General features: G+C 48.0%; 1 protein-coding gene across 1 annotated transcript in view; it reads right to left on the bottom strand.

The window, feature by feature from the left end:
- Nucleotides 1-3,963: 3,963 nt before the first annotated feature.
- Nucleotides 3,964-16,155, bottom strand: part of MARCHF8 (membrane associated ring-CH-type finger 8) — a 134,654-nt gene continuing 122,462 nt past the window's right edge. The window contains 7 exon segments of the mRNA XM_087431851.1: nucleotides 3,964-7,653; nucleotides 8,080-8,227; nucleotides 10,210-10,390; nucleotides 11,046-11,130; nucleotides 11,133-11,185; nucleotides 11,823-12,668; nucleotides 12,914-12,996. Coding sequence (XP_087287977.1) covers nucleotides 7,352-7,653; nucleotides 8,080-8,227; nucleotides 10,210-10,390; nucleotides 11,046-11,130; nucleotides 11,133-11,185; nucleotides 11,823-12,668; nucleotides 12,914-12,996 — 1,698 coding nt within the window. The 3' untranslated portion in view covers nucleotides 3,964-7,351.

Raw genomic sequence — 16,155 nt, 5'->3', positions numbered from 1 at the left:
GGAACCATGGAGACTTATTAGCACTGCCTTGATCTCTAAAAGCTACCCTCGAAGGGGCACAGCAGGGCTGGTCAGCCCCATTCCACAGATGAGGACACCGAATGAAGCTCAGCAAAGATCAAGAACTCAAGAGAGGCTGCCAGCCTGAGGGGAGCTGGGCCCACCAGGCCAACCTGAGGCTCTCCTGCAATACCTCCGGGTGAACTCGCACCAGAGGACCTTTCATCTCCAACATTTTAAGAATCTACCTCAAGTGCCTCTGAAGCAGTGAAGCCTTTGCCACCAGGTCTCTGCGGGGCAGGACTGCAACAGAACAGGAGTTGGTCAGGTAGCTGCTAATTCAACCCAGCGGGCAGCACTGCTCCCAGGAACTCAACATCTTCCTCCACGTCCTCCATCTTAAATGGTGGGATGAGCCCAGAGATGCCAACACTGATCCTTGGGCCTGGGCCTCTGCAGGGCTGAATCAGAGGGGGTGGGAGAATTGGAAATTGGCTGCATTTCCTCCCAGACACCTCAGAAACTGGCTGAGATCTCGAGGGTGGGTTGGGAGGAGAGCCCTGAGTCAGAGCATGACTAGAGCAATGCCCTCGCTGGGCCTCAGTTTCCCAGCTACATGCAGGGGTCAGACTAGTGTAGCTGTTCTTAGTGTTGGGTGAGAGATGTCGAGGGGAAGCACAGACCACTTTGAAAATCAGATAAAAGCTATGGGCATTTCCTCAGGAGCGTAATACAGCACTCACACGGTCCTTGGGGGACCGCACACTTCCTGTGGCTGAGGAAAGAGCGCCTGCTCCAGGGTGCCCAGAAGACTGGATTTTATGGGCCAGAAAAGTTTAGAAAAAAAATCTTGAGGCACCTTGTGGGTTACCAAGTTTTTGTTGGTAAGAACCAAGCAGTCAAAAAAAAACATTCCCACCAAGAGCTCCATCTACTATCATCACTACTTCATAACAGGACATTTTAACAACAGGAAAAAGAATAATACGATTAATGGACAACTCAACTCTTTCTCGCATACAACCTATGTTGCCTTTTTTCCTATCTCCCCCTGGACCCCTGCCAACTATGCCACAGCAGTGCTGGGAACCACACCCAAGCCAGCTCATTTCAGGGGGAGTGCCTGATACTATGCATCTCGCCTAGAGATGGAAGGTGGAACAGGAGGACCAAAGTGGAGCCCAGGCTTGGCTCCCTGAACCTCTGGACTTCCAGACCCCTCCCCTCACGTGCAAGTGACAGAGGTCACACCAGCAGAGTCTGGATTCTGCTCCTTTCATTTTGGCTTCAAAAGGCAGCTTGGGAGAGGCAGGGCAGACATGGGCTTCTCTGATGGCTGAGGGGCTGGGCCCTGCCACCGCAGAGGAACTTTCAGCTCAGGAAAGCATGCTCTTCCCCTCTTCCTCTTACCCTCCTGAACTGCCCCTCTCAGCTCCTTCCAGACCCAGCAATGTAGAGGTGTAGCAGGACTCCTGGTCACTGTGGCACTTCTGAGCCTGCAAACAAGGACAGGCCTTGGAAAGGGGCTCATCTACACCTCTGACACCACATGGCCATGCACCAGGAACTCTAGGGGCACCATTCACACAGACCAAGGGTTGGCAAACTTTTTCTACAAAGGGCCACAAACATTTCAGGCTTTGCAGGCCATATGGCCTGTCCCTCTATTCAGGTTTGCCATTGTAAAAGGAAATCAGCTGAATACAATAGGAAAATGAATGGCCAAGGCTGTATGCCCGTAAGTTGACTTGCAAAACAGGAGGCTGGCCTGCAAGCAGTAGTTTGCCACCCCCTGACACAGAGGATTGAAAGTGCCCCCTAGAGGTGTGCCATGCAGCAGCCCTACAACACCATCACTTTGTGGCCAGTGCCAAAGGGCAGAAAGGGCTGGGGGCAGCATTGTCTTAAGCCTGCCTGCAACAAGACCCCATTTGATGTCCCTTTAGCCAAACTCATTAAATTTATTGGGTCCCCAAAGCACAGAAGCTCCTCTCCGGAGCCCCCCACTTCACCTCTTACAGAAGCCAGTTCCCCGTCCAGCTCCACCCTCCTCACCACTCCCTCCGACAGTTGAGCGCCCGAGCTCAGGGCGCATCCTAGCTTCCCTCCTTCCTAGATGCACGCGCCTAAGCAGGTTCAGCTGCTCTGTGGTCACGTCCTCCTCTAGGAGCGTCAACAGCTCCACTCAGTTCTGGGGACCTTTTCTCTGCAGAAGGCAGGCAAGGGGACACTTGGCAAACTACCCTCCTGCTTAGCTCTCAAGTCTCCTGGCAGCCTACCGTGGTGCCCTTAGCTTGTGGATAGATTCTCCTGGTTCATCAAGGGCACAGTGTGTCCCAGGACAATCCTGGCCTCCCTCTTTCCACTCATGCACAGGTAAGGCTGTGTGCCCACCCTCAGCACTCAAACCCTGTGAGTGGTTTGCAGTCTTGAGACCAGAGGATCAATGGCCCTAGCATTACTCAGGGAAGCCTGTCAGGAGCCAGAAGATGCAGCCAGGCAATCCTGCTAGTCCTCCCTGGTTCTCTCTCAGCTGGGCTGTGGTTCAGTAAACGTTTCAACAGATAAGGCCTTATTCACAATAGCCAAGACTTGGAAGCAACCTAAGTGCCCATCAAGGGACGAATGGATAAAGAAGCTGTGGTATATATACACAATGGAATACTACTCAGCCATAAGAAACGACGAAATCCAGCCATTTGTGACAACATGGATGGACATTGAGGGTATAATGCAAAGTGAAATAAGTCAGAGGGAGAAGGCCAAATACCGTATGATTTCCTTCATTAAGTAGTAGATAATAACAACAATAAACAAACACATAGGGACAGAGATTGGATTGGTGGTTACCAGAGGGGAAGGGGGGAGGGTGGAGGGTGAAAGGGATAATTCGGTACATGTGTGTGGTGATGGGTTGTAATTAGTATTTTGGTGGTGAACATGATGTAGTCCATGCAGAAATAGAAGTACAATGATGTACACCTGAAATTTTTGCAATGTTATAAACCAATGTTACTGCAATAAAAAAAAAATAAAAAAAAAATTAAAAAAAAAAAAAAAACAGATAAGGCTAGTTAAGCAATAGACTATTCCAACGGTCACGCTGCCATACATACCCTGAACTTGAGTCTGGCTTCTCTCAGGGCGGTGAGTCCAAGCAAAGCCTGGATGTTTGAAATAAGCATACCTGGGGCCGGCGCCGTGGCTTAGCGGTTAAGTGCGCGCTCCACTGCTGGCGGCCCGGGTTTGGATCCCGGGCGCGCACCGGCGCACTGCTTGTCCGGCTACGCTGAGGCGGCGTCCCACATACAGCAACTAGAAGGATGTGCAACTATGACATACAACTATCTACTGGGGCTTTGGGGAGAAAAAGGGAAAAAAAGGAGGAGCATTGGCAATAGATGTTAGCTCAGAGCCAGTCTTCCCCAGCAAAAAGAGGAGGATTGGCATGGATGTTAGCTCAGGGCTGATCTTCCTCACAAAAGAAAAAAAATAAGCATACCTGTGTGAGCTGCTTCAGTTTTCACTCCCACGCCCACACCCCCTCCAGAACTCTCCCTCCCCACCAACCACCAGTGTCTGGGGGAGCCTCCCTCCCTTACAGGGACAGACTGAGGAAGACACCCCTCCAGAGGTGGCATGATTTTCTTCCCTGATGTGCAGGCCAGAGGAACCTGGGAAGGGATCAAGACCACTGGAGTGCCTGCCCATGGTCCCAGCCTCCCTGCAGGAAAACGCTTACATGGCGAAACTCCTTTTTAAAGAAATGCTTTATTGCTGCAATTAGACACCTCATGTACAGCACAAATGACCCCCCAGTACAGAGAATTATTCAAGTGGTAATACTGAGAAACAGTGAGCATACACAAAAGGATAGAAAACTAGACATTTAGGTAACTAGAAACTTCCTAAGAAAAACTTCAAATGTGAAGTGCCTTTTAGAAACTACACCACACATGCCAGTGTAAATTTGGTTTTTATTAACAATCAACTTTCTATAAACATTGCATCTAAATAGGTGATGAGCCACACAACTTAATTACTTCCACAACAAAGATAAATGCTTTTACTTCCCTAGGTTTCAGTCTTTCCTTGAGCTAGAGATAGAAGCTGCATATTTCAAATCAGATCCAAAGGGGAAATTATTTCAAAAGTGTACTTGCATCAGGCCAAATCCACTGTATTGTGGACCCTCACCCTGCTGTTCCTGGCCTCCTCCACCCTGCAGTCTCCCACTGGGCAGCAGACACAGCTCCAACCCTGTGGCGTTACCTGAGGTCCTGGAACCAGCCCAACTGCCTGGGGCCTGCATGTCTGCAGCCAGGTAGGGCACACCCACAAGTGTGGAAACTAAACCCATAAGATTGAAAAGAGTAGACTGAAGCAAAAAAGGAAGAGACATTAGAAGCCTGGAGTAGGAAGAGACCTTTTACAGTTTCCAAGAAAATCTTAAAATAAACGAGGGCACAAAAACCAAATTACTGCTGGCAGCCAAAGTCAGAAGCCCTTGAGTTGTACTGTAACTTTTGGGGGAGTAAAGGCCAAATCAGAGAGGGCTGGCTGGTGACACTCCAAGGCTGCCTGCCTCCCTCTCCCCCTTGCCTGGCCCACAAGTACCAGCCCTCCTGGCCCTGAGACGGGCAAGCTCATCTCACGTTCCTATGTGGTTCAGCCAAGTGCCATCCTCCCACTAAAGCCAGGTGAAAAATGAAGAGAAACTGGGGAATAATTAACCCCCAAAAGAACCTAGAGGGCAAGGTGACACAGACTAAAGGAACATCTGGCACATCCACTGCTCCCACTAGGTGGCAGGACAGCACTACCTTGCCAGGGCTTCATGCTCCAGTCAGTCCCTGGAGGGTAGAGGTTAGAGCTGGGGCTGAGAATGGGGTCAGAGGTGCTCAACTAGAACCTGCAAGAAAAGAGAAAGGCAGGGGGACAGCTGTATGCCATTCCAGGAGAGGAAAGAAGGCCATGAGACAGACTGTCCACAGGCAGAGGGCTTTTAGGAGCTCAGCTGGAGGTGATAAGATGGTGTTAGGCCTTCCTGGAAAGCCGTGAGAGGGCTTCACAGGAGCATCTCGTTGGGTGTGGGGGCAACAGAACAGTCGTGGTTGTAAAGGCACCTTTGCCATCAAGGGTGGGCTGCCCAGGTGCTACCCCTCCCTAAGCACGCTTTCCTCTCCAGAGAAGGTCTCAGAGCTTTTCAAGTTCAGCATAACGGATTCCATCAGGGGGAAGGGGAAGGATTCCCATTTAAAACTTGATCCCAGTCTTCACTTGACCACTCACCTGCTGTTAGAGGGTGGCAGGGACAAGGGGGCCTTGTCTGATTCAGCTCCCCTAAGTGGACAGTCTGTAGCTGCCAGGTGTCGTCAGGCTGAGAAGGGGTGTGGGTAATTGCACTTTGGGGCACAGTGGACACAGGCACGGGGCTGGATGTGGCCTGAAAGACAGAGCGAGGGCAGGCTGACCTATTTTCAGGGGTTGGCTGTGGCTGGACAGTGCCTGCCTGGCCAGAGGAAGGCCACGGCAGAGCAGTTCCTTACACTAGACAGTGATCCTGATGAGTCAGACTTGGGGTGGGAGGAGATGGTAGAGGAGCCCGCTACCACATGCCCTGCCCCCACAGCTTAGAGACCCTGCAGCCTCATCCTGGCTTTCAAAACAAACCACAGGGTTTCCACTGTGAAAGGCAAAGGAACCATCTTGTGTTTGCTTCCTCCTCTTCACAGGGGGTGGATGAAGCACCTAAGGCTCAGGGGACAGAGGAGAGGACCCTCAGGAATCTCGCTCCCTAGAGGAGGCTCTGCAGGTGTAGAGTTGCCCGAAAGTAAGGATCTGGGCATACTCATGTTACACTGCAGACCCTCCTGGCCTATTTTCCTGGAATAGACTCTTACGTGCCTAGTGCAATGAAACTGGTTTTTAAAACAGAATTTTTGAGCAGACTTTTTAAAGGGACAAAGGCCATTTGATGGTGGTGATTTTGGTTTTGTTTGTTTTATGAAAAATAGTACAGGAGATAATCCCTGATGACAGAACAGACTAATAGCAGGGCCAAGGGCCCCCTAAAGGATCCTCTCTGTTCAGTCCAGTTAAGGCGACAAATGGGTGGGGGTGTGGCTGGGGGCAGTGACACAGGGGACCACAGCAGTTTGCTGCTCACTCCTGGCCCTTGTCTCAGAGCCGGACTGTCTGCCTCTCTGCCCTGGGTAGTGATCCACAGACTCTCCCAGGAGCAGAAGCTGGCCAAGGTGGTGGGCACCCTGGAGCACCATAGTGTGCACATCCCAGAGCAGGGCAGTGCACACTCACTCTCAGCATGAAGCCAGCACACCCTGGAGAGGTTTGTCTGTAAAGGAGTAGGTTTTAAATATTCAATTTTGTTCTAATTACTCACTTCCTTTCCTTTTGTTTAGTTCTCATAAACCCATCTTTTTCAGTGGCGACAAAAAAGAAACTTTGAGGGCAGGCCTATGACATAAAGACTTATAACACAGGCTGGAAACCACTGGAATTATGCTTAAATTGCCACTTAGCATCCATTAATTCCCATGAAATGTTATGAAAAAGCCTCACATCTGTTTGTCCTGCTCTATACTCACAAGTCCCTTTTATGGCCACAGAGTGGATATAGAATATATAAGGCAAAAAGGTTTTAGATCTATTATAATGTAAAAGAGATAATCAGGGTCATGAAGGGAAGGTTTCTAAACGAGACGTTCTTTTAAGTGTCAATCCCACTGGACACACATATTACAAAATAAAGATTCTCTTTTTGTAAAGTGCTGTTTGCTTAGTGAATCACTTGCCACCATGCACAGAGCACCACGGCCCGTCTGCTCGGGAGAACTGTCAGCGGCAACATCAGCAGAGGAAGCTCATCTCCCTGGGCTCTCCTCAGGGAGGAGGTAAATCGTCTCATCATGACCAGACACTCCCGAACACTCCGCTCCAGGGTGGGGACTGCTGCCAAGTGGAAGAGGCTGTGCGTCAGGGCCTGGGTGCCACCTTGCTCCTGTTCTTCCCTCAGGTTTGGCATTTTATTCTCTCATTCTGCTCAAGACCACAGGCCAGAACCCAGCCAGCTCCCCATCATGGTGTCATGGGGTCTTCCACCTTCCCTTCCCACAGACATGCTGGCAGAAGTGGAAGCTAGCTGTGCACAGCTGATGTGAGGGCTTGCCAGGAGATTCACTAAGGAGGGTTTAGAAAAAGAGAAGACATTAAAAATAGTCACCTGCGCAGTCTATGCTATTAAAGGACATAAGAAAAGGTACACAGTTGGCAGTAAACAATTTCCTTCAGCTGTTCATGGATGTCCAGGAAAACTACACCCTTCACACAATCAGATGTGAATGATTTCTGCTCCAGTGTCTTCAGGGTCTGTGCAAGAAGAGCTTGTGTCGGAATGACAGACTCCACGTCCATCTTTATTTTCAAAGTTGGGCTCTGTTAGTGCAGATTTTTCAAAAGTACTCCTTTTGCTTGTGTCTGGACAGTTTTGAACATAGATTACTCTGTTATAAGCCTTGAGTCTCTTCCATAATTGTACATACACTTTGCACTGAACATACATAAAAAGAAGTCCGCCGGTAAAGCCGATGGCCACGACCACCAATTTAGTCCAAAAGGGCCACTCTAGGATTCCTGGAAGGGAAAAAACCTGGTTAGCCTATGAGCAGATCTTATTTAAGACCTAAAGCAAATAAAACACAACTTCTGAACTTCCCATACCCAGCGTATTTATTCCTAACTCATCGCATCTTGCTTCGTCACAGGAGGGATGGAAGAGGGTGTCCGCTCCCTCTTATCCTGCTCTTCTAGAAGGCAGTCTGTGGCGAGTCTCACTCCCCATGGTTTGATCCCTTCTGACTGGGCTTTAAAAACTACTACCACAGGAAGAGAAACATCCAAAAAGGTTGCCTGGTGCCTCATAATTGATGCCTCCCTCCAGAAACCCAGACAGTTGAGGTCTGACTTGAAAATCAATCTGGAATATTGTTCCAATCCTAAGACCCCAGTGTGTTACCCAGGACATCTGTGCTGAGCTCACCTTTCATTCTGAGCACATACCTGTTGCATGCCCCTGCTTGATCTCCTCAACGGTGCGGTCGATGAGCACGTACAAAGACCAGACCACACAGATGATGGCAATGACATGAAATATCACTGAGCACATGATCTTCCTACGCTCACTGCCCGTCATCTGCAAGTTCTCCCACTGGAAAGACAACACGCAGAGCGTGAGGTGCAGGCTCACAGACGTTAAGGGCTACAATGGGGTGAGAGCACTGTAGATGAGTAAGATTGGCTTTCCTCCCCCTCCCCCTTTCCCGGACGATTCCCCAAATACCCAAAGTTGTTCTCTTTAAACCACTTGGCTTCAACCAGGTACCAGGCACTGGTATTCTGTCAACAGCCAACTTTCTATGCAATGAAAAGAAGCTGGGACTGAGATGAGCTATGAACTACCACCAGCAATGCCCTTGTCTGCTTATTCTTGCAAGCAGACATCAAACAGCTTGATAAAGGATTCTGTGGTTTCAGTCCTGATGAAAACAGCTTGTTGGCCCAAGACCCAGGTGGCACATTTTAAATCTCCCTGACTTGCTGACTGGCATAGGCAGGGCAACAGAAGGGTTGACGACGCCACAACACACTAGCAGATGGGTCACACTACATCGTGAAGGTGATGGCGGAAGGCGCTCACTCTTTGGTCCTCTGCTACTTTGGGAGCAACAGCTTGAAATCGATGCTAAGAGTTCCTGGTACAAGCAGTCTCTGCCAGTCCCATCTCCTCTAGGAGCTCATTAATTTACTCCAAATAGCCACTTTTTCTTTTTCATTTACTGGTTTCGGAATCAGAAGAAAACACATAAAGGTAGAGAAAAAGAACAAAGTGTAAACACTCTGCATATCCTATGCCAGCCCTAGTCATAGCCTCTTTCCAGATGGTTTTATGCAGGATAAGCTGAAAGCAGAGTCTCATGGATTATCTATATTGGCCAAAGTGCCATAAGACTCATTTGGGAGACCAGCATAGAGTAGGTACCAAATAAATTATAAGGCTTTTATGGGGCAAAACATTTTTTAAGTAGTTTGCGCCTGCCTTCTCTAACACCCGGATTGCTTTCTGCTATGGTTTCATACAGTATCTTCATTTGGCTTCCTTCCTAAAACGCTCCCCTGCTCCCTGATTTCCTGCTATTTCCTAAGACACCTTAGTTCCAGCCCTTTACACTCCCTGATATGCTCACCCTGACCTTTTTGGTGGATGCTTTTCTCTAGACTAGACAATCTAACCTCTCTAAACTCCTTTCACTTCACCTCCACATCCTGCTGATCCTGCAAGAACTGCTTCAACACCCAAACACCTTATGATGCTACCACCACTCTACTTCCCCAGCACTCCAGCCCACACTGAATATTCCTTCTCTGAATGTCTGACATGCTCTACTGCCAGGTAAGTTAGCAGGTAATTGGCATTGTCACGTGCTATTATCTAATTATGTGATTCCTTTTGCAATTTACATATTAAAGTTTTGAGATAAGAACAAGTCTTTTATTCTTCCAAACAAAACCTTATGTGCTGGGCATAGAGAGAGAGACATTACATGAACAGTTAATATTTACAAAGGAGGTAAGTGCAGGACGAGGCTCCTCTCAGGAGCAATGACATGGGGCCTGATGACAGTTGTGTTTCCCCTAATGCCTGAGGTTCTTTTCCTCTCCTATCCACCTCCCATCGTCCCATCCAGCAAATACTTATCACAGGTATATACAAATAAATCTACTATGTTATGCTGTGCTTTGTGCTGAGGAGAGAAACTAACCTCTAATATACAGTCCTAATGAGACGCAAGACATGAACAGTTAATAAATATAAAGTAATAGGCTGACTGAGATTTCACAAGAGTCTGTGGTCAAGGGGCAAATGACTGACAGACAAGCAAGCAGTCTAGTTTGAAGAAGGAAGAAAACATTATGACTGAATGGTCAGAAAGAGTTTCTTCCTGAGAAGAGGGACCTGGAAATCAGCACCAGAAACAACAATCTCTACAACATGAACATATGCACCAGCCCCTACTTCTTCAAGAACTACACACAGGCACACCATGGCTGCATCCAGTCCAAGGAGCTAACTCTGGCAGGGACCCTCATCTCGGCAAGGTGGAAGCACTTCCAGGGAGTCCCTACACGTACTTTCCTCAGGGGCTTCAGCTTGGTCTCCATGATGAACTCGTACTTGCACAGCTCGCAGCAGCGCGTGTCAGAGCTCTTGATCCACTGCTGTAGGCAGGCCTGGTGCACGAAGTGGAGGCTCCCCGTGCAGTGGCAGGGGGTGATCAAAGGGCTCTCGTCATCCCCTTCACAGTGACAGATCCTACAGCGGGAGGAAAGCCAGTCATTACGAGGAGGGCCACACAGCAGGGAAGATGACGCTTCAGTGGAAGGTCCATCTCCCCAAAGAAAACTTTCAGAAACAGACATCACAGAAATGACTACAAGCACAAAAACACACAAACACAAATGAGAACAATTACTACAAACTAAAAGTGTCTATCTTACCGTACCAACATGGAAAGTCTGGATGGCATTTGGCATCAGAGAGGAAAAAATGATATAAGAAATGACAAAAGACTCATTTTTGGTAAAACTTAAGAACTTCACTGATAGATGAATTTAAGGCAACATGGAAGCATCTTTCAGAACTTAAGAAATTAAAATAACCAGAGGAAAAATTTCTGTGTAAAACAAAACCAGTATTCTCCTTCCAAAAATACCAGTGACTTAAAAAGACGATGAAATTTGCTTTTTGGCTATAATCACTGACCTCACCTTCACACACCACAACTACACATTTCTGTCCTCTCTCAGAGAGTAAACATAGAAATCACAGGACCTCTCCTGGGCCTAAGAAAACCAGTATAAGGTGCTGCAATTTCATTTCTTTTTTCAGGACCACTCATAGCAATAAGTAAGAATTTTAAATCATTCATTATTTCTAAGGGTGCATGCAACAGGATATAACTGCAAACCACAAGGAACATAATAGACTTCTGAGAAACAGAAAGGTCTTTTCCAGCAGCTGGAGAGGAGGTAAGAACATCTGGCCTGAAAGGAGCTGGGCTCTGGCCCTGGCCAGGTTCTCAGCTGTCTGTTTCTATGAGAGGGATTTCTGAGCCAATTGCTAGGAATGACAGCTGGCCTGAGGACGGACGACAGGGGAGAGGTTAAAATGGGGAAGGCATAAGACAAAAAGTGAATTCTGAAAGATTCTGGAGGCCAGATAAGGATGCTACATACAGGAAAATAAAGGTGGGAAGTGGAGTTAAGATCTGGGTAGGAGTGGCTGTATCCAAGATAAAAAGAAGGACAGAAGGAGCTGCTGAAGCACAGCCTCTCCCCACGCACATCATGTTGCAGGTGGAGCAAGGGGTAAAAATAAGGCCGAAAGGGGCAGCCAATGCTTAAAATCTAGACCGTCAAACTGGAAAACTGGAGACACTATTTTCTTTCTTCCAATTTCTTTATGTCAAGTCTACTTATTTTTAGTTGAAAAGAGTAAGCTTGGCCTTTAATATGTGTAGCTTCTTCCTCTTTTATCATCTGTGAAACTAACTTGGGACCCACGTCCTAAAAAATGGTTTTTCAAATTATATCAATACTTCATTCTTCTGGAGAAAATTATTAACCCGTAATTGTCTACAACTGCCTATTACTTCATTTTCCTGAAACTTCACATATTAAAGCAAGATGAGGCTATGGAGGTATGATGCAGAGATGGCCAGAATGGTGGTTCTTGGCAAACCAACCTGCAGGCATCCCCTGACGTGGACACAGGAGAAATGGGAGGGCATTTTTCAGAGAGGGGAGAAGGACAATCCAGGTCACTGTCCTTCTCCACTGAGCAGAGGGGCGCCCGCAGGACCCTGCTCTTCAATTTTGCAGAAGTGCTGTCCTCAAAGACATCGTCATCTCCCATTTCGTCGGAGCAGAAGCCCATGCTCCCTGCCAGCCCGCTGGAGGACTTGGCAGTGTGCAGGTGAGCGGCACAACCCTCCAACTCGTGGAACCTGTGCAGGCTGCTGGCACTTGAGCCGTGCGAGAGTGAGAACAAGTACCGGAGCAGTCGTCGGCCTCTGGACACAGCCTCGCCATCTGCTTTCTCTTCCAAAAGCGGGACGTGCATGCCCCTCTTGCCAGCTTCCACCTCTGAGGCAGTTGAATGAATGGCAGAAAGGGATGAAACACAAGAATGTTTGGAATTGCCAAGAGGTTTGCAATTCAGTGTTCTTTTTTCTTTATGATGGAACCTGTTAATTTTGAGACACAGATCCTGGGGGAGTATCAGTTTCCCTTCAGAGCAAGTTCTTCCCACATAGTCAAAACTTTTCAAAGTATCCTGAGCCTTTTCACCCACATCATTTAGAGATTTTGAGAACTTCAGTGTTCTTCTGGCTTTGGTATTCTTAGCAGGCTTCAAGGCCTGGACCCATTCTGAACCACAGGAATTTCTCTTTGATGCCTGTAATGTGTCTTTACAGATAACTGTCACAGTGAGCCCTTGTGTCAGAGAATTCTGGCATTGAGGAGCTTTCAAGACAACAGCAGACTGCATAGGACTGTGGTGACAACACTCAGAAAACACTGCACTGGAACTGCATGCAGAGAACAGTGGAATAAAAGCACAGAAAGTAAAAACAATTTTACAAGAGAATAGACATCGAAGTGAAGAAATGAGACTCGTGTGGTAAATTGGTGAGCAAACAGCACATAAAACTGGGTCAACTGTTTAGAGCAAAGGCATACTGACCACGCAAATGGGAAACTGAGAACCTACAGACACTAAGGCCTATTTCTGGGAATCACATGAACCATCGTAGCGTCTGAAGCAGCGTGTTACCTGCAGATGTCCTGATGGGATGGCGTGACAGAAGTGCGAGGGAAGATGGACCCTGGAGCTGACGCCAGCGGAGGACCCCCAGCCTGCAATGACACACGTCCAGTCAGTTTTCAGGTAAGAGTCAAGGGGACCATGAACACCATCTCCTTCTGAATGGCAATGGGTAGAGAATCTAAGAATGTCTGCTATTTCCTATTGCTCAGTGAGTAACAGTATTAGGTCCCTACAAGCCGAGGTAAAGACAAATCAAACAGCATTCTTCTTTTCTTATTTGAGGTGAAAGTGTAGCCAAGAAATATTTGAGACTCTGGAACAGCACCACCAATCTGCAGATTCAGTGGTCATTTATTTCCTAAGCATCTAAATTTAATTAGTTCACATATAAGTCAAGAAACCAAGGATTTACAAGGTGTATGCAAATACAAAAGAAATGTGAGGTACCATCCCTGCCAGCACTTGCTTGCCCAACCCAGCACTCTTTAACCTGGTTCCTGGGATAATCCTAACCAAGGCTGGCAGAAGGTGAGAGCTCCCTCCTACTCACACCTCATGCTGGTCCACAAAACCTCGCTACCCTGCCAGAGCTCTTCATACAAAAGGGAGACTGCCTGACCACAGGGCCACCAATCCATAGCTACCCAGGGCCCAGGAGAGGGCTGAGCACAGAATGCTCCCACAAGTTCTAATCTCGGGCTTGTGAATTAAGAAAACAATCAAGAAAGTGTAAATTTGAAAGAAAGTATAGCAAGAGGTCATGAGATAGAGTAGGGGCTCTGAGGGGTCGTGAACAAGCCAAAATTAGAGAAAAGATCTAGAAGGGTGAGGAAGCACCATGGTGGGAAGAGAAGAGGATGGAGAGAAACAGGAACAGGGAGTACAGCTGACCTGAGGATGTAAAACCACCACTAGTGGGTCCCCCAGCCTCCCACTCCAGCCTCTGTGGGACCCTTGCTATGTCTTGTCAAGACTCAGATTCCTGAGTTTCCATGGCCCTCACAGACCCATGCATATTCACATAAATGTGTTCTTCCCGCCTTAGGACAGTCAGCCTGAGTGAGTACCTGCTCCATGCAACCCAAACAGCCACATGACAACAGTGCTATGAGTCTGTTATCTCTTAAGAGCAAACCCACATCACCTCCCCCTCTTCCCCAGGCCCACTCAAGTGGCCCTTAGTCCTACTCCTTGATTCGGGGAAGCCCCACTCTGGTCCATAACTCCTCAGCTTAGGCCTAGCCCCAGCTCTTGCTAAGTGCCACCTCCAGGGGCATACTCCCATCGTGCACTCCAGCTACGGGACCCCTGACACGGGTCAGCCACCAGGACAGGTAGCACCACTGTCCAGAAACTCTCCCCATCTTCTGCCTCCAGCAAATGCACCAGCCTAGAGAGAGCCAGGAACGGCAGTCTGATTGAGGTGTTCATTGGACTGTTCTTCCTGCTTCCCAGCACGGGGATTAAATAGCATTTTAAATCCAACTCAACCTAAAGAAACCGGATCTAATAGGTTACACGTTATCATGTCACATGTGTATACTAAAATCATGCTGCATTACTCAATCAGCACATCTTCTGAGTTACCAAAGAATCCACATTTATTTTCTAACTGAATGTGCATACAAACACATTCTTTTCTTTGAAAGCATTACAGGTCAAAGTTCTTAAGAATCTAAAGTTTAATTTATTTGGAGACATGAAAATGACATCCCCAGGGGCTGGCCCCATGGCATAGTGGTTAAGTTCAGTGCGTTCTGCTTCGGTGGCTCAGGTGTGGATCCCAGGCGCGGACCTACACCACTTGTCAGCCATGCTGTGGCGGCGAACCACACACAACGTAGAGGAAGACTGGCACAGATGTTAGCTCAGGACCAATCTTCCTCAGGAAAAAAAAAAGGACATCCCCAAAATGATCTGTCACTACTTTGTCACAATTCTTCCTAAATTTTAACAAAATGAGAGGGCTCTTGCGACTCACATGGACATTATGCTGTTACATTCCCAATGCATGAGCACCCTCCTCCTGGGCACCCATCACAGGCTCTACCCCTGACGGCTCCTCTGCCCCAGCCTGGCCAGAGTTCTGCTGTCTAGACTCCTGAGATGAGCACACAGGGCCTTTACTGTTAATCACTACAGGAAAGCAGGCTGAGGGTCGCCACACTATGGTCCCAAACTCCTACACTCTGCCTGTTCTCTGATATTCAGTTCTATCCCCATTCTGAGATAGAAAGGGTTCTTGAACTTCTTTCTCCCATCTTTTACTGCTGAAGGTGACCAGCTCTGTTCAGCATCTGTAGGCAAGGTCAAAAATGTATCACGAAGACCACAAGCTGGTCATGGTGTACTGTAGAGAAATGTGAGTTGTCACCATGCCTCCCCAAGTAGACCCTGGAGGAAGGGAGGACAAGAGTGTCCACCTATCTTCATATCCTTGCCCCCTCTATGAGCTATGAGGTCAGCTCTCCTTTCTGTATGTTGCTGGGTCAAGTTTAGTGGCTCAGACTGAGGTACAGAAGGAAGCCACCTCCCCACACAAAGGATAGAAAAGTGCACTGCTCATGCAGAAGACAGGGGGAATTACCTAGTTATCTCCCTCCCTATTATCTTTGTAAGGACATGATCCTCCTGAAACCATGCATACTTGCCTGTATTCTAAAGGGAAGGCAAACCCTATGGGAGGAAAGTGGGGTCTTATCTGAAGAATGAGGCCCTCCCAAGGTCAGTGTCCTGGGAGGAGGGAGGTCTCAGAAGGGAAGCTAAAATCAAGACAAAATAGCCTCTCACTCCTTGAACTTGAAGTAATCCACGTCAAAAAGGGAAGTCTGGGGTAACAAAAACATTATCACACGCCTGTGATGGGGGGATCGCTCAGAGGTAGGAGGGAAGAGCCTCAGAGCAGAAAAAGCCTACATTGAGGAAGCAGCCAGACTGTCCACACACACGACAGGTCTTGTGATCACGTCCCCACAAAATTTCCCATCTCAGGTGTATCATGGGGAACTCACACACAGTCGTGTCTATACTTGCAGCAGAGCATCAAGCCTGTGAGACAGTGGCAGCAGCCCCTAGCCCCTGCTCTCTGTTGATTTAACAGGAACAATCTCAGCATCCTCTATCTACATTCCTGTTCTCATTTCATCCTCTCCAATCTCACAAAAAACATCACGAGACACTCTCAGCAGGTAATGTCCAAGCCTCAATAAGCCTCCCAATAACAGATAAAAAGTCTCTCTTCTTCTTAG

Source organism: Ceratotherium simum, chromosome 6, assembly GCF_057802395.1.
Source record: "Ceratotherium simum simum isolate JZ-2026a chromosome 6, ASM5780239v1, whole genome shotgun sequence".
In the NCBI taxonomy this organism is placed as follows: Eukaryota; Metazoa; Chordata; class Mammalia; order Perissodactyla; family Rhinocerotidae; genus Ceratotherium; species Ceratotherium simum.
Note: the sequence above shows the minus strand (reverse complement) of the source record. Positions and strands in the feature narration are given on the sequence as shown.